This window comes from Tinamus guttatus, unplaced genomic scaffold (assembly GCF_059628265.1).
Source record: "Tinamus guttatus ecotype Peru unplaced genomic scaffold, ASM5962826v1 Tinamus_guttatus_pri_ptg000098l, whole genome shotgun sequence".
NCBI classification, from domain to species: domain Eukaryota; kingdom Metazoa; phylum Chordata; class Aves; order Tinamiformes; family Tinamidae; genus Tinamus; species Tinamus guttatus.
Genome location: NW_028288632.1, coordinates 428,345 through 450,974, shown reverse-complemented (window position 1 = coordinate 450,974; position 22,630 = coordinate 428,345). Strand labels below are relative to the sequence as shown.

Here is a 22,630-nt window from a genome sequence, read left to right as displayed (position 1 = left end):
GGATTGGCCGCCGTGGCGGCCCTCGGCCTTTCCAATATGGCGGCGCCCAGCAGAGCCGCGAACTGCGAGGATTTTGCCGAGTTCCAGGTGGGCGACGCGGGGCCCTCCCGCCCCCCCCAACGTGGGGCGAAGCGGCGAGGGGGCCGCGGTCTCGAGCGGGTGCGCGATCTTGCCCCCACCCCCGCTCGGGAGCGCGCGCCCGTGGAGAGGGGGGCGAGGTGACCCTGCGCTGCGGGCGGGAGGTGGCGGCGGGGGCGCGCGGGGAGGCGCGTGGCCCGCGCGTCCCCCAAACGCCATTTTTTTTCCGTCGTCCCCCCCTTCATCGTGAAGCCCGCGGGGCGCCCCCTTCCTTGCGCGCACCCATGGTGCAGCATCGCCAAAGACCCCGTGTTCTTCCCAGGGTTAAACGCGCTCTTGGTTTTTATGCGTTTGCCTGTTTTCCCCCAGCTGCAGGCTGTCAGTAAGGGCCATCCCCGAGCGCACGGCCCCGCTGCTCAGAAGGGGCTTTGGGTGAATGGGACAGATGAGCTGCGGGACCTTCCGCTCGCAGCGCCTACAGATATTTTTTATGTTGCTTAAGAACACGGGCCTTCAGGGGCATGAGTGGCATCTCGGTAGACTGAGGCTGTAGTTGCTCTTTTTTGGGGGGAGGCGAATAAAGCATTTACAAGCGTATTGTTTCTCTTGTGAATTTGCTATTTTGTTACGAACTCCTGTTGCCTTCCATCCTATCTGTAAGCATTAGTGTGGATGGGCAAACTTTGTGTTTGGAAAATTCTGCCCAGGCTGCCTTTCGAGAAGTTGCTTGGTTGTGTTTCTGTGGAAATGAATGAGACTGTGGTCCAGCGCTGAGGGTGGTGGGGGAAGGTCTCAAGAAGGCTCTTCAAATTTGTTTGCTCTCTCTCTGTCTGGCTTTTGCTACTAAAACAACTAATTGAATGGCAGCAAATACTCCCTGCATGTGGAGACCATGGTTGACCTGTTTTTTTTTTGCTGTTTTCAAGAGATCTACCTTTAGTCTTTATTTTATTTTCTGCTTTCTATTAAGAAACTTAATCATGCCCTTTTTTTTCAGTAGCCTATTCTGACAGATATAAGCAAGGACTTTTTTTTTTAATACAGGAGTTGCTCAGGGTGATGAGGACGATCGATGACAGAATCGTCCACGAATTAAACACTACAATTCCAACAGCTTCCTTTGTAGGGAAAATTGATGCCAGCCAGACATGTAAAGAGCTCTACCAGTCTGTAAGTCTCTGTTCCTTTAACTTCCGCTCATTCCCTGACATTCTGTTATGTGCAGTATCCGCTACAGCAGAGCACGCTCAGCTTCTTAGGTACAGCTGGCATGATTTGCCATGCTTTATGTATCCATAATTGGCATACTTGGCTTCTCTGTGTAGCTAAACCATGTGCATGTAAGAGCAACTTCACTATAAAATCCTGTCGAGGATTCATTTGCTCTGCAATGCTGACCCTTTGACATGTATTTCAGACTGCAGTGGATGGTGTTAGCCTAGCGCATTGCTTTAATTTAAAAACATGTGCTAGTACACTTCTGTATTGTTCACTTCTGTGTTGCCTTCAAAGCCTCCTGTTCATGTGTATCTTTGGCTTTTATTTGCTGCCACTGCAGCTTGTAGCTGCAGCTCTAAGCAGCATTGCTTCTCAGCATATGGATTATAGAGTCAAAGGGAGATCTGCAGGCACAGCGGTACCTCGATTTCGGAAAACCTTGCTGCTTAAACTTGTAATGCAGAAGTTTTTATTCTCTTGGATCACTGAACTAGGTGCTGTGACTTTTTGTCTCTCTCAATCAGCTGATGGAAGCTCACACCAGCAGAGAGAGAATCATCAAAAGCTGCATCGCTCAGACTTCCAGTGTAGTGAAAACTCTCAGAGAAGAGAGGGAAAAGGCCCAGGATGACATAGCATTATTAAAGCAACTCAGGAAAGAGCAGACGAAGGTGAGTGGTGGAGCTTGGCAGAGATCACTTAGGGAAGCAGGTGAGATCGTCTTTCCCAAAGGGAATGAGAGAGAGAACTTGAAGTGAATGCTACACAAATACAGTAGAAAAGCATGCATGCTTCACCACAGGGGACTCAAATCTTCACTGATTAACACCACATAGCGTATAATTTAATTGTGTCTTGTTTATTTCCTTTAAAATGCCTGGTGGTTCCTCTTGCCTTTTTATTTCTATGAAAGCTAGTGTCTTGAAAAGCTGCAGATGTAAGTACCAAACACAAGAAAATAATGAAGTATGTGCTTTCTCTTGCACCACCAAGTGATACACATTCTTAAAGCTGTGCCTTTTTATCATCTAGAGAAGTATCCTTATCACTTAGTGTGTTGATCAGGGTCCTTGTTGTCTAGGATGAGCTGCCAGGCAACCTTAAATTTCACTTAATCTTCTTTGTTGTTGTTGTTACTCCGTATTTCTTGGATTTTTTTTTCTTTTACTGCGTTGCGATGGTGTTAGTATTTCTTGGATTGCATAAGGAACTTCAGCATGTGCACCCCTCTCAGTGTTTGGCTTCTAGGAATGAAGGCTGTCGAATGAATAGAGAGTGCATTTCATGAGGTGAACAGTACAGTAGCAAGATGGAGGTATCAGAAATGGAGAAAGGAACCCCCTCGACGTTCCTCGGTCCTTTCTAGAGTCTGTTCTGTAGGCTAGCAAGGATGTGACCTCTCCTGTTGGTTTCATTAGGCATTCTCCTTCAAGCATGCTCCATCTGTGTGTCTTGTGTTCGCGTTGCATTTTGCATTTTTTTCCACCCATACTCTAGAAGCACACGCAGAACAAGGTTATTTGCTTGTTGCTGTTTTGCTTACACTGGTTAGATGTGCCTGCTGCATTTAGCAGCTTAGTGAGCTTTCCTCAGCTAAGGACTGTCTCAACCAAGGCTTCTAAACTCATGTCTTTGAGTTTCCAGTGTAACAACTCTTCTTGTAATAGCTCCCACCATCACGACAGAGCCTTATATCGTAGCTACAGCTTTCCCTGCTGTACTGTTGTATGACTTCAAAAAGATAGATGCATGATCCTGAAACTGTTTTTTGTGGTGCTGAGCTTCCTCAAAACCCACTTGCCACTCTTAGTTCCAAGCAGAGCCTCTTGTTGCTCCTGTATCCAAGAGCAGCTGAGTGCTGATGAAGTTGCAGCCAAAGAACTTCCTGAGAAGATGCTTTGAACTTAAGGGTTCAAGGGCCAGCTGTTGGGATTCCCCCAAGCCATTGAGTGAGAGAGTTGTTCAGCAGGTGATCTTCAAGGACGTGTTCCCTTGTGAGCCCAAACTCAGAGAACCAGGCCACACACCTTGGTCCTTAAAGTGTCATTTGCAGAACTTCTAACAAGCGTCCATGGCAGTTTGAAAAAACAGAACGCAAGCCTAGTGTTTTGTATGTGTGTGGAGGGGGAACAGGATGGGGGAGAGGATTCTTTAAATCAGAGTTACGAAGTTCAAAAACTGTCATTAAAACTTTTTGAAGGACCACAGTGCTTAATAATTAGTGGTAACTTAAAATTTTAAAAGCAATCTCTGTTTTGGAAGCACCCCAGAAATCCTTTGGTCGAATATGCTCTAACCTGCATTTGGACACTTTTTTTTTTTTCCTTTTTTCTGTTTTTCCACACAATTATGCTTTTCAAATGCCTTTGTTTTCAATAAAAATCTGGTTTGCTTTGTTCTATATACTTCTTTCATTTAATGAAATTGGAGGAATTTATCCAAAGCAACATATTCTGGGTCATTGATTAAATAATAATTGAAGTTATGTGGGGCTAGGAGTCAGTTCCAGTAATCTGCCTTCAGAAGAGTGTCATTTGATTATATATTTATTTTGTATCATCCTTATATCGATGTTGATTGATTATATTGCTGTTTAGGCATGCAGCTTTAAGAAAAAAGGCTAAAATTTAGTTTTACTTAGGCCTGGTATTAAAGGCACTCAAATGTGCACCTAAATTCCTTATTTTAAGCAGAAAATGGTTATGCTGCAAGTGAAGAAGCTGTCTGGCCTGCTACTGGAAATTTTAGTAGTTTTGCCCACCTTTCTCTATCTGCTTAAGCAAGTCCAGGAGGATTTTTTTCCACCAAGTACCCCACTCTGCCCTGATCTTTTCCATATGTGGGAAAAATCTTTTAAGTAAGCAGCTTTTAAGGTAGGAAAATCCTTATTTGAAATGCTAAGGATCTTCTGAGAGGTTATTTTAAGATAATTTTGCTTAACCAGCCACCATGTTAATGCTGAGTTGTTATTTCAAGGTTTCAGGGTCCTCTTGAGTAGGTAAAAGTTCATCCAAGCACTGTGTTAGCTGTGTGTGTGTGGATGTCCTGCTTGGAAGGGTTTTGGTAGGATTGCTCCATGGTTTGCACCTGTTCACCAGCTCCCTAACCTGCAACGAAGTGTTCAAAATGAACTACTCTGATCCTTAGTCTGCTGTGTCAAAGACTCAACATAAGTAAAGCCTAAACATAGGTGTAAATAGCAAGTAGGTTCTCAAATCCTCTACTGCTGCTTTGGGGCCTCGTGGTGGTGTCAGATTAGCTCCAATCTGAAATTGTTGCATGTGCCCCTTTGGAGTTCCTAATAGATGCTAAGGAAAGAGAGAGAGTCTCATTTTGCCTAGGAAGGCTCAGGAATTGCTTCTTATGATGTCTTTTGCTGAAGTTCTTGGATCTAGACCTAATTTGTGCTAGTGTGGTCTGTATTCAAACAGCGTGACACATGCAGTCTGTTGCTGCAGACCCTTTACTGGCCAATGCACAGACCAAACAGTGAGGAAAGAGAGAGAATCTTTCAAAGAGCCTAGTCCTAAATCCAGAATCTGAGTGCTCTGCACTGGCCTCGGTTTGCTACCAGCTTCCTACCTGACTCTTAATAATGCATATGTGGAAGATCGAGAACTTGAGGCTGTTGAGCTAATCCCACCACTATCATTTTCTGTGCTAAGTGTTTGAATGATGTATATTTTTGTCTGCAAAGCCATTAGGGTTCATCAGTTCATTGCTAGCAAGTCTAAATGGGCAATATTCAGTGAAGAAGAAAGCACTGGTGATTGGGAACTGCTCCTGCCAGAAGACTTGAGCTGCAAGCCTCTCTTCCCCACACTCCTTATGGACTTCTGACCTGCCTCAAGCAGTGGAAGAACCACACTTGCATGTGATTATGCCCTTCAGTCTGCACTCTCAGAGGGGATGTGCACCAGGCTGTGATCAAGAAAGTTGCAATGCTAGTGAATACTGTAGGCTGCAGGGTGGCTCGTTTGACTATAACTGCTTTTTTTAATGTCTTCTTTTCTGCAGTTGAAATTGATGCAGTCGGAGCTGAATGTTGAAGAAGTGGTAAACGACAGAAGCTGGAAGGTACTCAGCAGTCCTTTTAAAAACTGATGATTGTTCTGTCCTGTTGCTTTGAACAAACAGCTGTGCATTGGAGGTGCGAGACTCATGCCTTATGAGGCGAGTGAATTAGAAATAAATGAGAGCAGTCTAGGGGGAAATGCTTTGGGTCTGTCATCCTCTCTGCTCTGGATGCAGAGAGGAAAGAAAAGTGGCTGTTTTGACAGTTGGGGAAAGGACTCAGCCTTTTTCAGTGGCTCAGGACCTCAGATTGCTCCATGGTGGCCTGTATGTAAAGCTTCCCTCGGCCTCTTCCATTGTCACAGCGATGAGTATTTAAAAGAAATACAGCTATGTTTAGTACTGAGCACCTTTCTGAGCAGAGGCCCAAGAAGACTGGGGCTCTAAAAGTTGGAGCTTTTTCTCGGGGAGTTTCTGCAGGCCTGGCCTGATGTTCCTCAGTGGGAAGGGGAGTTTAGCAACAGCAAAACTCCTGGGTCAGGGGAGATGTGAGATCAACCTCTGTATTGATGGCCTCAGTCTGGTTATAAAGTGATCTTAACCCTGAAATTAGATTCTGAGGTGTTTGTGTTGTGTCACTGCAGTGTTTCTCATCTATCATCCTCTCCTGGTCTATTGCATCTGTTCACAGTTTTCAATGCTGGATAAATAACCTTTTCCCCTTATTACATATGAAAGGGATCTTTCCAAATAGCTCATACTGTCTGCAGTTCCTTGATGATCTCTACCTTGGGATTTTAGTCCTCTAGATCCCATCAGTGAAAATGCAATGCAGTTTTAAATCTCTTGTATTCTTGGAGGTCTAGTCCCTGCACTGCTGCTCAGTGCTGCATGAATGAGTGTTTGTACAGTTTTGCAGTCAGTTAAGAAGTGTTAGCTTATTTATTTCCTCTCCTTCCTCCTCCTCCTTTCCTGAAGCTGACAAACATTTGGTTTATAAATAGTGAGATATGCACATAGACAGGAATATTTTGACCTGCTGTAAACTGGTGTTTGGGGAAAGGCTTCAAGACCCAGTACTTCTGGGCTTTATCTCCAACTCTGCTCTTGCCTCCCTCTGTATGTAAGCTTATTATCTGTCTGTGAAAATACTATCTCAGTAAGGAATTAAAGCCTGTTGTAGTGGACTCCAGCAACACAAATTATCACATGGAAGTGGTTATTGGTTTGCATGCGAGGATCTCGGCTCTCTTAATGTTACATAGTTTTGGTTGGCAAATACGTTTGCATAGGTTTTAAACCAAACAAACCCAAAGCTATTTGGGAAATTCTGATTGGAAAAAAAAAATTGAAAATATTTAAGCTGGGTAGCTGTAAGGATAGTTGATACAGAATGATTCTGCTTTATACAAATGCAAATGGTTCAGTAAGTGACTTCCAAGGCAAGACGGAAATTATTCTCTCTGTGCTGTCTGTATTCTGGAATTTGTCTCAAGAATGTTTTGTACTAAAACATAAGGCAGCAAAATCAAACTTATGCTTAGCAATTTGAATTTTGACCTGTCTCAGGCACTGTTTTTCCTGGCCTCTCCAAAAAAAAAACCCCTAGCACTTCACAAGTAGGCTCTGAGAGTTTGAGTGAGGGTTCAGTCTGAGTTGAGTTCAGTTTGAGTGACACGTTGAGGTCTGTTCGTGGATCGGACTGAAAAGAGGAGGCAGTGTTCATAACTGTTGAGGAGCCATCTTCGTTCCAGAGTTTGAAGAGTCTCTTAAAGACTCTTCTAAAGTCTGTGTGATAGCAAGCTGGAAGCTTCTTGGGAGACTGTTTTTGCATGTTCTTTGAGAGGAGAGGGCCAGACAGTGCTTTAGAGTGTTTCCATTATCCTTGTAAGACAGAAATTTTACAACATCTCTGACAAACCATGGACAAAATTGATGCAGTTGCTTAGCAGTTCTGGATGGGAACCCTTTATGACCTTTAATTTCTACAGCTTTCTTTTTATCTCAGGTCTTACACATTCTTAATTCTTTTGGGGTGTCTGTTGTGTGTGTGCACATAACAACAGGGTTGTGAGAGAACTTACATCACAACTTCTAGGCCTTTTTTTTTCAATACAAAGTAGTTTGCAATACTTATCTGGTTCTTAAAATATCTTATATTTAAAACTTAAGTTGAAAATTACATTCTAAAAAGTTCTGAAGAATCAACTTTAAAGGTATTGCAGGCTGCAGACTTCACTTTTGCTGGAGCTGCCACACATGCTGAACTTTGAGTGAGGAAATGAGCTGTGGGAGAAGGGAAGAATTCTAGGAAGAACTGGTTTAAAATAATCTTTCATGTAAAACTGAAGCAACATTTCCCCAAAATTGCAAGACCATTCGCTTTGCACTTTAAACCTATGGGAGAGCTCCTGTAATTTGGTGTGTTGGAAAGCAAAGACATTTAGATCTGAAAAATGTCTGAACATCTCGGCAGAACATGCTCTTACTGGAGTGCTGGAATTGATAACTGCCAGTGCCTCAACTTGATGGTAGGTGGTGCTCGTGTCACTTGTTAGGACACGTGCTGGTTGCTCTTTGGAGACAAAACACTAAATAATTTATAAAGAACACTTCTAACTTTTTTTGTGAGCCTGTGCTTTGTGCTTTTGATTCAGGCTTCTTTACTTGAAGTTAATTGTATTTATTTGCTGTCATTATGGTAAACATTCTGCTTATCAAGGCCTGCAGTTCAAGCTGCATGAAAATGGTCTTCCATTACTAGTTCTGTGTGCTAAATTTTACCCACAGACAATGTCAAACGTGAGGCAAGAGCAGTCTTGAAATGCATAGAAATGCTGGTAACATCAGCACCCACAGTCAAATAATTAATATTGTGACCATGGCTTCCAAGAGCCACCTCTTAGCTCTCACAGCAATGGAGAATGGGTTTCTCAGGAAGAGAAGGACACATTCTCCACATTTGAATGCCTGAGTGAACCTAACCGGCCACCAATAGTTTTCCTGACTCTTAAAAAATGCCTCAGTGTTTTTAACAAAGACAAATCACCAGGACTGTGTGTCTGCCTTATCTGAGGGAGAGCACTTTTTACGCAGTGTCCTAGCAAGTTTTGGATTCCGTAAAGCCTGCAGAGAAGGTGAATAGAGACAGAAACCCTGGTGCCAATTGCAGGTACAGCAGGACTGGGCAGCCTGAGATGTGGGCTATGTGAAGATATAATTTCTGGTTCTAGCTGTGAAGTTCTAGTCATCTGCCAGACAAGGACTGATTCGCTTTTGTTCTTCTCTTTTGTTGTCTCAGGTATTTAATGAACGTTGCCGAATTCACTACAAGCCTCCAAAGACCCAATGATGCGAGGTGCTTTCTGGCAAGGTGGTCCATAATCATGAGAGCAAAACTGGAAAGAGACGTTGGGTGAACTGTATTAGGACCTGCCAGAACCACAAAAACTTAATCTTGTTTTGGACCTACTTGGCTGAAACAACAAAGTTTAAATGATTCTTCTGTAATTAAGAGAAAACAACTCATCTTTTATACAAAATATGTGAACGAATGAGTTTTATAGTATTAAAATAATTTTCAAAAGGAATGTGAAGCTGGCATCTTTCTTGACCTCAAGTTTCAGCAGCCGTAGAGGGGAAGAAACAGTGAAAACTAGTGCTGAACGAAACGGTTGGTTGCCAGGATTTGAAGAGGTTGGTGCACGTGGTGTTTTTCTAGGGGGGAATAAGCTACTAAAATTTAGAAGGAAATACAAGTTGCAGGATGTTGTGAAATCAAAGGCCGAGTCCCCATGAAGGTAAGAAGTTACCACTGTTATTTTGGACTAGTTGATGCCAGCAACATTACTTTAAAGCTTCATGCAGATGCAATTTTGCTGTTGTTCCCCCAAGGCTTATGGGCAGTATTTGTTGAATGCTGACCTTTGGCCTGTGTTACCAATTTCTATATTTGCTTTATTTAAAGAACATAGTAAAGGTTAAAATCACTTGGTGGACATGGAAATATGTATTTGAACAGCATTCAGGAATGAGAGAGTTAACTGTCTGATGTTGATATTTTGTCCCTTTTCAATCTCTAAAGTAAATTTTATAGGTGAATTGCATCTGAATTGGAAAAGTAACAGTGCACACCTTGATATTCCTGAACCTGGCAATACTGTTGAATTTGGAAAGTGTTGAACACAACATCCCTACAATTATAAAGCAAAGGAAGTGTCATACAGTAATGATATCTCTATTATTGACTGACAATCAAATAACTAGTGATGACAAGGTCGGCTTGTTTGTCAGTTGGTTAAGTCCTTAAGAACTTCAGCAAAGCCTAAAAAGCCTGAATGATAGTGTGTGAGAATTGCTTGAGAAAGGTGAAATCAGAGAAAAACTAGGGCCTAACAGAAGTTCTGGTATTACAGAGGCTTGTTTGAGGTGGGAGACAGTTGCCAGGATGGTTGGTATGTGCGGAATCTACTTCTGCACAATTCCCTGGGCAACACAGTCTGCTCTCCTAGCGCACACTAGTAAGAGTAAATGAAGAGTGGAGCAGAACGGAGATACTATGGCCAAACTTTGTTGGCTTCCCTGCGGAGGTGGTAACCTGATAGTGTTGCGCAGCTGCTGAGTGAATGGAGGGTGGAGCGGAGTGAAGACACCATGGCCAAACTGTTGTACTCCCTGCAGAGGTGGCAACCTGGTCATACCACACAGCTGATAAGCCACATATTACGATGAGATGTCTGCTGCTGGACAAACAGTGGTGGCAGATCAGTCCCTTCGATGGACTTTGCTCAAACTTCTCACTCTAATCCCATTATGATACCAATACACAACCCCGTTCCAGAAGTTACCTGCTTCCAAGGAACGACCGCTCCTCACTGAGCATGCTCTATGGATTTTTGATTAACTCGGGAGACTTCTTAAACTAGTCACTATTGAAAGTAAGCTTGACTAGAGTCACTCAAACTCCACCTAAATATAAAAGAAAATATATAAAAGGTGAATTAAGGAGGGAAATAATAGGAAGGAGGGAACTGAAGAAGAAGGAAGAGAGAAGAGGGGAGAGGGAAGACTGCATTTTAACTTCTGGATCAGTCAACAGACTGAACCCCTTTCCTCCCATCTGGTCAGGACACCGTCTGAGGAGACTCCTCGAGGTTGAGAGCCCTCTCCCATCTTCTGAAGCGAGTGCCACACTATAGTAGAGAATTTCCTGTACTGACATCTGAAACCTGTTCTCTAAATGTTGCGTTTGAATAAATTGTGCTATTTGTGAACTCGACTACTTGTTTTATAGGCAATGGGACCTACAGTTGACAGCTGTTCGTGAACCCAATTATCAGCTATAGGCCAGAGTCAGGCCTATAGCCGATAATATTATTTGTGAATTCTGTTTGCTCTTTTGAAGGCGATCAGGTCTACAGTTGACAGACTGTGAATCTGGCACTGCCAGAGTCAGACCTATAGTTACCACGCTTGGTATCCCTATTGAGAGATGAGTCCTGTCGCCCCCAGTCCCTCTGACCTTTGAGGATTGACTGGAACGCAAGGGGATTCATCTCTTACCAAATTTGCATCCCTGCAATCAAACCGCAACAGGGAGATGGGAAGTCACTGGAGGAATTTCCCTTTCTCACTGTCAAGCTGGCAAACATCTGTGTAAAAAAAAAAAGACAGAAATATATTTAATTATTTGACGATGTAAATCCTAATGTGCAAACTCCATTGAGTTTTTCAAGGTACTGCACTGCAACTGCCCTCATGCAAAACTTTACTCCAGTTAGAGCCGTCTTGTCTTCTCCTTGAAGTTTCTCATGTGTATTTTTGTGTAAGATCGAGAGTAGAAAGCATGCTTGTTCCTTAGCTGTTAAATTCTTATAATCATTTATCTGTGATTTTTAAAGAAAAGTAGAAGTCGATCACTGCTCAGAAATGTGAGCTGTTTTGCTGAGAACCAGAATTTCACAATAGATAGACTGCTAAACAGGTGTTCAAAATGGTCAGTTTTGATTTCCAAGTTGCTATTCTAATATCATTAGATTACTATCATGGCCCCTAATATATATATATATAAAATCTGTGTTCTCTCAGAAGTTTGTATCTACTCTCCTGGAGGCAAATGAGCCAGTTTTATGATCTATATTTGTTTATAGACTTGGCATCAATACTCTGAAGATAACTAAGATAACACTGATTTGTTGTGGGAAAATTTCATTTAAGCAGATGGCAGAGAAGTGACCTGTGAAATAGATATGATGTCTTTTTTTTTTTTTTTTTAGTATATATTAGCTCAGAAAATGTTGCTAGCTCAGCATTCGTTGGGAGAAAGCAATGAAAAAAATTACTGACAATATTTTCCTTTTGAATATAGAGCCAAACAAATAGATCTGTACAAAGATCTATTTCTTTCTTTACATAGAAAAGCTTTTGACAGCATAAGACTTCTAAGTCCCAAATGTTCCCTCTTCACATTGTATACAGAGCAGCTTGTATTCAGAGGGTTGTACTAAGAAACTGAGTTACTCTTTCTTGTTTGCTCTGAGCACAGAGGGATATGTCTTACATTGTATGGCAGATCACATCGTTGAATCTCGTTGATGAACTTAGTGGAGCTTTAAGGTGAGTAGTTGAAATTGCAAATCCTGCTTTGAGGTAGAGAGGAGAAAGCTTTGCTAGTTTTTGAGTAAGTTTGGTTTGAGAAGTGAGATGCTTTGTGATTGTATAAAAGTGGCTGTGGAGTGTGCTAAATAAATGCAGATAAATGTTCGCTGTGTGTAGTGACCCTTGTCCATTCTAGAACTGAGCCTAGTAAGGGTTGAATCTTGTTCAGCTTTGTTACTCCTGTCATCCTCAAAGTAGCCCCATGCTTGATGTCATGTGTAACAAGTAATGGATCCTGCAAATAGCAAGTTTTCACCCCTCTTTCTTTCTCTAACGTTAGTTCTTCAATTAAAGGTACTTTAATAATTGGCACAACTGATGCCCCTGCCCAGTGGCATTGGATTTCATGGACCATTTCTTGGAGCAGACTGAGGGGAAGAGGTTCTTGCCCCATACCAAAGCTCAGCATAGGCTAGACCTTGTGATGATTTTTTGTGCTAGGTTAATGCTAAGCTTGAACAATAGGTGAAACACAACTTTCTGCTGCTGAATTTCAAGTTTCTATCTATCTCTAGCTGATGGACAGTGTCAGAAAGCTCTTGAAATCTGTGTAGGTATTAGATTGGAAGCCCTTGTTTGTAAACTAGTGTGTTGAATATCAAGGCTAGTGTTACTATGATGATGTTTAGATCCTCAGTTTGTAGATGAAGAGCTCTCTCCTCTAGCAGCTCTTGAAATTTGGTGCAGTCTGTGTGTTATTTTCATCCAGTTGTGATCACGTCTTGACACTGCAAAGCCAGAAGACTGGCTTGTTGCATCATTTATGTTTTATGGGGAAGGCTTTGCCTTGTGACTAGAAGCTGCATGCATACTCAGTGCAAAAAATGAGACTGATGGGAGGAGATTGGTTCAAATGGTGCCTATGCATTTGGAATCTCTAAGGTTGAGAGTAACAGGCATGCCAGCTTAAGTTCAAATTCCCAATGGAACATTTATGAATTTATCATTCAGAGTTTCATTTCACAGCAATACAATACAGGAATGTGCAAGCATACGTATATTGTTATAGAATTCCTTATAAATAGTTGCTGATAACACAGGTTTTCTTAGGCAGTTTTTCAAATACTGTTTCATCAGAGCCAAATCTTAATGGAGAGAAATTTAGGTTAGTATTGCATTTATATGCTAAACATCTGCATGGGTCTTGCATCTTCATCTTCTTTATTGTAGCAAAACCCTTGAGGAGTTGACATCTTCCCTGTCCCATCTTTGACGGTCAATGACTTAATGAGCTTTCGTGCAGAACAGCACTTTGTTCCAATCTTAGTGTCACTTAGGTTTTGTGATAACCATTGGGACTCCCACAGAAAGAAAACAGAATGATTTGTACAGGAAAATCACAGGAAAATTTTAACTTCGGGTTGCTAACACTTAATGCTGATCAGCATTTTCCTTCTGGACAATTCTGTGTGTTCTGAGTTTCCAGTCTCTGAAGTAAAACCAAGCAAACTCAGAAGTGCAGAATTTAATAGGTTACTTCCAAACAGCATTAGTGTCTTCCCTTCTACACTCTTCCTGAGATTGTATTTTTACCCCTTTATGTTTTGTACTTATCAAACTTCTTACTAATCAGCAGCAAGAATTCACCAAAGGATAGTGCTGCCCTGGACATCTTTTCAACATCTCTTCCCTACAGAGTTAGTGTGATCTGCATCCCAGTAAGAGAAGTTTGTAAAAAGTCCTGGTTCAGCACTGGTGCTGCTTTAGTTGTGGGCATATTCTGTAGCTTCTGTGCTTTAAGTGAGCTGGCTCTTCCAGTTAGTTCGGTCTTCTGTCCTGCTGTGTGAATAAGATGCAGGGTAGGAGCATGGGGAAAGATGATCACTTGAGTGATTCAGCAGTGGTGTGTGCATAAGAAGGAGGTTTGGCTCATCTGCATGCGTTGTTGTTAGCTCCATAAACTGGGCTGTGAGGAAATGCTCATCCAGATTGATAAATTCATTGAAAATAGCAGACTTACAGCTTTAACATGCTCACCTCAGTTGCAAAATCTGGGAATGTTTTTCACTTTGTTCAGCAAAGTGTTATATGAGAACTGATGTTCTTCAAATGCCTTTCAAACACTCACATGACGCTGTTGCACAAGTTTGGGAAATCCTGCAACATTCTTATTTGCAATATGCTACATATTACCACAATCTATAGGCTGTTAAGTCCACCAGCCCTAGTTTCCCAATCCCAAGGCCTTTGTACCGAGAGCAGGCCCTGAAGTTATAAGTGAAGTACTTGTTTTCAGTCTCTTGTATCACGTCATATATGAGGAAGGTCCCTAAGCTGGTCTGTGCTGCTGATACACGGATAAATCCAAGCTGCACAGTCACCACTGCTATGCCTATGATCTCTCCTGCCCGTGCTCTAATGTTGATCCCAAATGTCGCCACTGCCAGTCCTTCACTCCATCATGTGTGTCCACTCCCAGGAACCAAAAACTGTTTGAACTGTTGCTACTTCTCTGGTCCTTGCCCTGGAGTAACATTCACCCCCTTTGCTGGTGAGGGGTATGACATGACTGTGTAAGCGAAAGCAGTTCTTTCTTCTATTCCAGCTGGGACTGCTAATAGTTGCCTGCCTTTTCACAGGAGGCAGCCTGTGTTTGAGCTGTGTATATTCATATACAGTCATACATGTGACTGGTGTGGGTCTGTGAGTGCAGAATGCAGATGTTCTTCTGTATGTTATGTATTTTAACAGTGTGCAACTCTTAAGTACCTTGAAGTTAGAGCAGATACTTTGTGCCCTCAACTCTTGCAGTGAGGGGGACAGGCAAATGGATGGATAGTACTTTCTCCTCCAGAAAATTGGCATTGGGTTTTCAAAAGGAATGGAGATAGTCCTCCGTGTTCAAACATGAGCATGATTATCTGATTGCCACCGTATGTTTGATAGGAAAGGAATAGAATCAACTTATCTGTGATACTTACCTGGACCTGGGATTGGAATTTTCTAACTCCTGGTTCAGGTGTTTGCCTAAAAAAAGGCAACAATAGTAGTTGAATCAAGCAGTGCCATGGTACCTTTAAAGTTAGGCAGAAGGAAGAGAAGTAACTGAAAAAAGATTAAAACAACAACAACAACAACAACAACAACAACAACAAAACCACTTCTGCTGCCTCTAGCTTTGAAGGATACTGAGAAAATACATTTTCAAAGTGAATAGGAGCTGCGCTAAAGAAATTGCTACATATTTTCATTCAATCTCAAATGGTGTTGCGAAATGTTGGGTGTAGCTTTGATCCCTTTCCTAAGCACTCAGACCAGTCATCTATGCATGGGTGGTGAGTCGAGGTGTTCTAGTTTCAGCCTGAACCAAGTAACTTAGATGTGGGTGCTGGAGGTGGTTGTCACTTACTTTTCTTATTGATATTAAGATTCTGTACCCATCATAAGATGTTAAAGAGTGAGTTTTTTTTTTTTTCCTTTACTATCAATACCCGTGTTTTATATTGTTCATTTCCTGGACTTCCCCATTTGCTCTTTTTCTCCAGTCATGGTAGGCTCTGTAAGCTACAAGTCATGTGATTTGACGACGCATGTATATGTGTGTGTGTGAGTGTATAAGTAGGAGATGCCTGGTGACTGCTCAGACTACACTGAACTTCTCTCCTCAGAACTGCCTGCTGTTTTGGAGAGGTCGGCTGCCACCATGATGGCTGGCGGCTTGTCTGACACCAGGCCTGCTACCAAAGAAGTCCAACATATGGTTGACCAGGTGAGTTGCAACTTATATGACGATGAAGAACTGTCTCAGTGTGCAGGTGTTCAGATCTTGAAACTTGTGCAAAGGTTGGGAGAGCAGTTAGTGATGCTGAACCAGTAAACTGAAGAAGTTAGTGCTGAAAATGGGAGTCCCCCTGACTGTCAGTATAACATCAGCATTCAGGGTAGGAATTGCACCAGGAATGCAGAGATAAGCCATTTCTCTGTGTTGTCCTTGTCCATAACTAGGCATTGTCCTGGTTACCTTCAGTACATTTGCGTATAGTTACTTGCTAGAAGTTAAGGGCATTTGCTTAACTTGCTAGAAGTAAGTGCATTTGAAGGGAGGGAGTTATACGTTATAGAACTATTTCTTCACTGAAGGGCCTTGTTAGGACCAACTACGTGGACGGATGCACTAAAAACCAAGATGCTTGCAAGGCACGGCTGTGGAAAACTGGCTTGTTCTCTGCCAGTGTCTGGTATTTTAGGGCATTGCAGCTGTTGATGCAGGGGCTGTTGGTGCAGGAGGGAAAAATGAGCTGAGCACCAGCAGGTAGGATGAGTGCAGCTGCCTTTGTGGTCAGTGGGGCTGTTCTGGAAGCAGGCTTGTGGCCACACGAGCATATCCGATAACATCTGGTAATGCTGCCCTTATTAAATAGTACAAAATGCATCTTGAGGAGTGGAAGGGACGCAGCGTGACATGAGAAATGTCCTTTTGTTTCCCGAGAGAGAAAGAGAGAGAGAGAGAGGAAAATGAAAACCAATTACTCTTTGCTCTTTATTTGAAGAAGTCTGTGATCCTTCCCTCCTCCCTCTTTGCAGGTCCTTTCCTTTTGACAGTTCAGTCTCCACAGAGACTTTGCTCATGCAGCTCTCAGGAAAAAAAACATCCTTGTGGAGAAGAACTTTATAGTGGGGCAATCCCCCTAGGCTGCCAGCTAGAGAAGTAGTTCATGTGAGGAGATGCAGCGCTCTGGGATTTTATGCTCTGCTAAGAGCAATGCAGGTGACTTGAGCAAAGTTGTGTAGAGCTGTTGCAGACCCTGGGATGCCCAAGTCTATCTGCTCTTGGGTTTATGGAATAATTTACTTGTACCTTTGCTTCGTCTCTAGTCTAATCCTCCTTGAAAAGGGCAATGTGTTATTTATTCAGTCCACTTGTGTTACAGCACTTCCCTATAAGCTTAGGAATCTTTGGGGTGTAAGGAGCTATTTAATACCAGCTGAGGAATGTTATATTTTGTATGTGATAAAGAAGCTCTCTGCATGCCTATTTTTACTAAAGGCCTGGTTAATAAATTAAAGGTGTCAGAGGCCAGGAGAGATTATCAGTGAGGAGAAGGTTAGAACTAACTTTGTTCTGTTCTGAGAGCAGGGTAATAAGTGAGTTTCCAAAGATGCCCCAACTAACTTGCAAAAAGTTCATTTACATCTCTGGAAACCTGCAGACCTCCCAGCTGGAAGAGGGTTAAGAACTGGAATTTTTGCTAGAGCAGGCAGCTATAGGTTGAATGTATAGCTGAGCTGAAATTAAAACAGACCATTCCTAGGATAGAAGGCCTGTGGAGCTTGTTTCAGTAATGTAGAGAAAGAGCAACGAGCTCTCAGCAGTTACTTTAGTGAATGGAGTGAGAAATTATGTCTCAAGATGGTGAGTTGAAGGTATTGGAAAACTGGAAAATTATAGAACCATCTGCAGAAATGGTTGATATGAGTGTTGCTTCCCAGAGCCCAGCTGGTGTGAAGAAACATCAGGGGAGTGGTGCCAAGTGGGAGAAAAAAGTTCTGGGAAGATCAATTGCTTCCGTGTTCTCCTGTGAAACTTCCCTGTGATGGGAAGTGCTGATGCACTGCTGAAGCCTTCCCAAGGACTACCTAAGCAGGAATAGTAATGCTGTCATCTGCCCAATTTCTGGTATGCATCTGATGTGCATCAGGTCATTAGTGCATGCGTCACGTAGAGGAGGGGCCAGTGTGCAGCTTGCAGGAGTCTGTTGATGCTTTCTGGATGCTAAGGAGAAGGTTTCCGCTTACATTAGTTGTCATCACATTTGTACTATGAATTGGTGTTATCAGATGCAAGTTTCTATAGTGCAACATTCCTTGGAGCATAAATCCTGCTGCTTTAGACACCTGGTTAAACTTCCACATGCGCTCACATCTGTCCCCCTCACCAATGCCATCGCAGTCTAGTATTTGTGGAAATACTGATCTCCAAGAAGCTAGGGCCCCTGTAATTGGCAATGACCACAGACTTCCCTTTCACCTGTGTAACTCAGTGTTCGGAAAATGCACCTTTGTAATAGGTGCATAGAGTCTGTGAATGTCTAAATAGACTATTTTAAGATTTATAGGGCTGAAGCTGCCTCTCATGCATAAATGTATCCCCAGAGTTGTTAGTGGAAGTACTCTCAGCACAGAATACTGTTTCTTCTCAAACTACATTAGCTGCAGCTGCTATATAGTGAAGTGATGATGTTTATGCAGTTCTGGGGTTGACTTTGACTCACGCTTTAAATGTCTTTTATCTACCTTAGGCAATAGAAGAACCTAATCCTGGATCACTGTAATTGTTAGATTTTTTATGTTCCAGTTGTTTAATGGCATGTTTAGCTTAAATTACAGTTTTGGCTGCAAGGCTTGAACCAGGACTAGAAAATCTTTCAGGAATAGTCCAATCACTAGGTTGCCTCAGTACCCTTAAACAAACCCCGTTTAATTTTTTTTTTTTCATATGGACCTTTCAATAGGCAAGTTGAGCATAGCTCTGAGGCTGTGACACCTGGCAGGGGCCTGTAGCCTCCTGGACCAACCGGCCTGGGTTGGGGTGTCCCAGGCTCTGGATGTCTTCCACTCCTGCATAATGGTTTGCTTGGTGCAGGGCATGCCCTACAGGCAGTAGGGCTTTGGTGCCTGGTGCCTTGGTCAACAAAGGAAAAGGGCACTAGGCCTGGGGGTTCCTATACTGAGCAGGAGAGAGATTTTTCCTCAAAGCTGTCCAGCTAAACTGTTTGGAATCCTCTTTCTGACAGGATTTGAAAGGAGGCTGGAGGCAATGCTGGAATTGGGCTGCAGGTTTTGGTGTAAATTGAATTGTTTTGGTTCTGCTGGCTTTATTTATTAAGGGTGTGTATATTTTACAAAGCCGATGATTAAGAGTGGTGGGTGTGAAAGGGAAGCCTTCATGCCAACTTGCTAACCCTTTTTCCCCTTTCCTTTCACAGGTGAAACCACAATTTGAAAGCAGGGTAAATGAAAAATGTGGCCTCTTTGTAGCCATTGAATATCGGACTCAGGTGGTTGCTGGAATAAATTACTTCATTAAGGTCTGTACATACTCTAAGAGGGAGTAATTTCTTATTTAACAATGTGTGTGAACGGGCTTATACCAAGAAAAATAAGTGCTTACAGTAGAAAACCCTCTGATGTGACTAGAGCTAGGAACTAGGTCCAGGTGGCTCTAAAACTCCTCTCTGAGTCTACTACACAGAAGGCAAAATTGCTAAGATTTCTGAGATGTGAACAATAACTGTTTTAGGAAAGATGAGCCTGAAAGACGACTGACCGTCTTATTGCCTTGAATTATCTGAACCAGCCTTAACTGCTCTCCACTGGAAGACAAAGAAACAGTGGAAGAGCTGTCCCTTTGCTGTGAACAGAAGCACTGTTTATTATGATTAATCTGAGGTCAGCCTAACAGAGAGCTGGAGTGAATCTTTTAAATCTCGTTTATGTATGGCACACAGTGCTACTACACTACACAGTTTGATGTACAAGCCTCTGCTTGACCCCTTCTTTCTGTACCATCTGCTGCAGGGGTGCAGTTTGCCTGCTGGTTCTTTCTGTATTTCCAAAGCTCCTCTTCCACTGTGTGCTGAAAGGCTGAATGCTTCATCTGGGGTCCCCTGATGGCACTGTGTGTCCTCCCCCCAAAAACTTACCCATGGACTTGAACAGTTTTCTGAGAGAAGCAACGTGGCAGAGATTGCTGAGCACATTTTAAAACCCCCACGTAACCAGTTGCTTGCTGGCAGGCTGCCTTTCCTGTAGTAAACGTTGCATGCAGCTGCTCACAGCCCTGGAGGCTTTCACAGGCCTGGTACGGTGTGTTCCCCTGACCAGCAGCTGCATCTTGCTGTTGCAGAAATGGGCAGGTAGTGCTTGGTGAGCACTGATGCTGCAGGGAGCCACGATGAGCAGTTGTTCTGCACTGCCCAGGCTTCCCTGATCATGGACAGATAAATGTGGCTGCACCTTCCATCCTCGGCCCATCTCTCAAATAAGTTTCAACGGTTATTTCTGCCTTCTGTGGATGTCAGGGAGTATTGCTGATAGGCTACCTACTTCATGGCCTGATGGACACAAGTGACGGCTTGTTTATCCTTGAGGATCATCTCCTTGCACCTGGGAGGTGTGTCTTCCTGTCAGCTACTGAGTTATCTTGTTGCTGACCCAGGCAATTACATGCACAAAATACTAGTTCTGCTGTTCATGATAAGCTGAGCTACTCAGCAATTATGAGTGATATGCTAATGAACTAATCAGAAGTGATGATTGGCATGACACCTACTTTAGAAGAACACTTTTAACCCTGGTAACTGATCATTCCTCTCCCCTTTCTGGTCTTCCCAAGTCTTTCCCAGCAAGCAAGTCCAGCTTTGCTTTACTAGTATCATAGTTCCCCACATATGCTCACCCCTTCAGCTTGCTGCATTCTTGGCATAAACTTGGAATGAGCTCTGACTGTCACAGCTATAGCCATCACCAAGCATGGTTTCTAAACTTTCTTTTAATCCTTCATACTACTTCCCTAACCCAATGAAAGTTTTATGCCTGTTAGCTTGGCTCTGTATGTAGGAAATCAAGGTTGGCTGCAGTATTGAACTGTGTGTAAAACTTTTTCTGGAGGGGAAGGTGAGTTTGTCTCAAAAGGACTTCATGGCTCTTGCTTGCACCCCTCCACAGGTACCAAGAAACCTATTAAGTTGTCTGTCCAGTCAGCAACATGTTTGCAGCAATATTGAAGAAGGATATCAATACTGATGCTGACATCAATTTGTCATTGCTTCTCTGGGTTTTTTCTTGGGACTACTTGCTGCTTTGGGATATGTCTTCTGTACCCTCTAGGAGTTGACACTGTCCCTGTATCTCGTCCCACTTCTGAGTGGTCGGGATTTACTCATTGTCTCCTGCTGTAAGTATCTGGAGAAGCTGCATGTTGATGTGCTGGGATCTTGATGACCTTAGGCAGGATGCCATAAACACACCCGTCTTCTGCTCTGGCCTTCACATTCAGGCAGTTGTATGCATTTCCCTTTCATGTCAGTCTCTTCAGTCAGCTTTCTCTTCAGGATCCTTGCAGGCATAGGCTGTTCCTGCCACCAGGAGTAGCTGGGTCTAAAGAGACCTGAGTTAAGAGATACTGATGTAAAAATGGAGACATGACTATATCTAAGTGCCTGAGATATGATATTTTCCCAAGTACAGAGCATGCTGTTGTTTGAACTTGCTTCATCTATGATCCTTACCTTCCTCATTGGTTTTTTTTGTTTGTTTGTGGTTTTTTTTTTTAGATCCAGGTCTCTGATTCCATGTATGCCCACCTGAGGGTGTTTCAGAGCCTTCCTTCTGAGAACCAAGGCCCCAGCCTTGTCAGTTACCAGACCGGCAAAACCAGGGATGATCCTCTGACCTACTTCTAAGGACCAGTGGGGCATAGTTCCTCACTTGTGCAAGTCACATGTGGATTTGGCCTCTGTCAGCAAACATATGCAAATAAAGAATTTTGGAGGCTTTTTGTTTCTGTATTGCATGTCACAGGCTCTCTGGCTAAAGGGTGAATGGGGTCTGAGGTGCCTTGTGCTGAGGTACAAGAGTCAAAGCTGCTTCTACCACCTGGGACACTCCAGCTGGAAGGAGAGTCCACCCATTTCAGTCTCTCTTTCCAAAATGTTGGAATTTATGCTTTGAAGACAAAGCTTGGGCCTGCTGTGAGAGTGCCTTAGGCCTACACCAGGCTGCATACCTTAAGCACAGAACTGAGGCCTCCTCTTGGCCTTGTTATAAGCGCATTCAGTGCAAGCTGCTGGCTACTCTTCAGCATGTACGTGAGATCCATTATTGCTACAGAGGGGAGTTAAGAAGTCCAACCCTGGGTCGCCTCTACGTATGCTTTCACTGGTGTGGCTACTTGAGGTGGCAGCAGCAGAAGGGTCTCCAGCCTCAAAGGGAGGAGCTGCATCTCATCCTACATTGAGCCCCTGGAGCAGGAAGCACCCATCCTTGCTATAATGTGTGTTTTATGGGAGACTTGCAGAGCTTGTGCATTTTTGTAGCATCAGCAGTCTTACCAGAGCTTACCTGCAGTACAATCCAAACCAAGGAAGTAGATCTCAGGTTCAAGAGAATAAATGCTGGAAGGGTTTCAGACCAGGCCTTGCTTCAAATAGCTTCAATAGTTTTTTGCTGCTCTGCTGAATTGTAGGAATTGCTTTGTCACTGGCATATGGTGCCTGGGATGCTGCTGCTCCTCCTGCCCACTCCTATTCCTCCCTGTTTCTCTGCATAAAGTCTTTAGGGAGTGGAGACAGCCTGTGGCCTCCTGCGCCAGTGGGAGCAGTCCACCCCTTGGGGGGGGGGGGTCTAATGGTGTCCCCAAGAGCTGAAGCCTGCTGTCTAATGTTAAATGTCTTTGAGGGACAGTAGCTCTGGCAACATAGGCATTACCTTAAAACCATGCTCACCCAACAGCATTTGAAGTCAGTGTGCAGCTTTGGACCTTTGGAATGACTTCAGTGCAGGGTGGCATCAAGAAACACTCCCCATCCTTGCAAAACACTTCCCAACATTGCAAAAAAGAAAAAAAAAAAAAAAGAAAAAAAAATTGAGCTAAAGAAGCTGTACTTAATAAGCCAGATATCAGTCTTTCTTTTCTTACATACGTGGGGAAGGGTGATTTGTG

General features: G+C 43.1%; 2 protein-coding genes and 1 long non-coding RNA gene across 4 annotated transcripts in view; 2 read left to right on the top strand and 1 right to left on the bottom strand.

Moving 5' to 3' along the window:
- Positions 1-22,630, bottom strand: part of LOC148595429 (uncharacterized) — a 194,442-nt gene that overhangs the window by 104,543 nt on the left and 67,269 nt on the right. The gene's annotated exons all lie outside the window — the stretch shown is intronic.
- MIX23 (mitochondrial matrix import factor 23) lies at positions 21-8,900 on the top strand. The gene is made up of 5 exons (XM_088520792.1): positions 21-87; positions 1,123-1,248; positions 1,821-1,967; positions 5,314-5,373; positions 8,612-8,900. The coding sequence occupies exons 1-5, from the start codon at positions 37-39 to the stop codon at positions 8,660-8,662; spliced, it is 435 nt and encodes a 144-aa protein (XP_088376918.1). The 5' UTR covers positions 21-36; the 3' UTR covers positions 8,663-8,900.
- On the top strand, positions 11,909-21,374 carry LOC104574635 (cystatin-A). Of its 2 annotated transcripts, XM_088520793.1 has the most exons (4): positions 11,909-11,925; positions 15,576-15,676; positions 18,894-18,995; positions 21,243-21,374. In XM_088520793.1, exons 2-4 carry the CDS (start codon positions 15,611-15,613, stop codon positions 21,369-21,371), a joined length of 297 nt encoding a protein of 98 aa, XP_088376919.1. In that variant the 5' UTR covers positions 11,909-11,925; positions 15,576-15,610; the 3' UTR covers positions 21,372-21,374. The 2 variants fall into 2 exon arrangements, with proteins under 2 accessions (XP_088376919.1, XP_010220197.2); XM_010221895.2 differs by lacking the exon at positions 11,909-11,925 and having other exon boundaries at positions 15,512-15,676.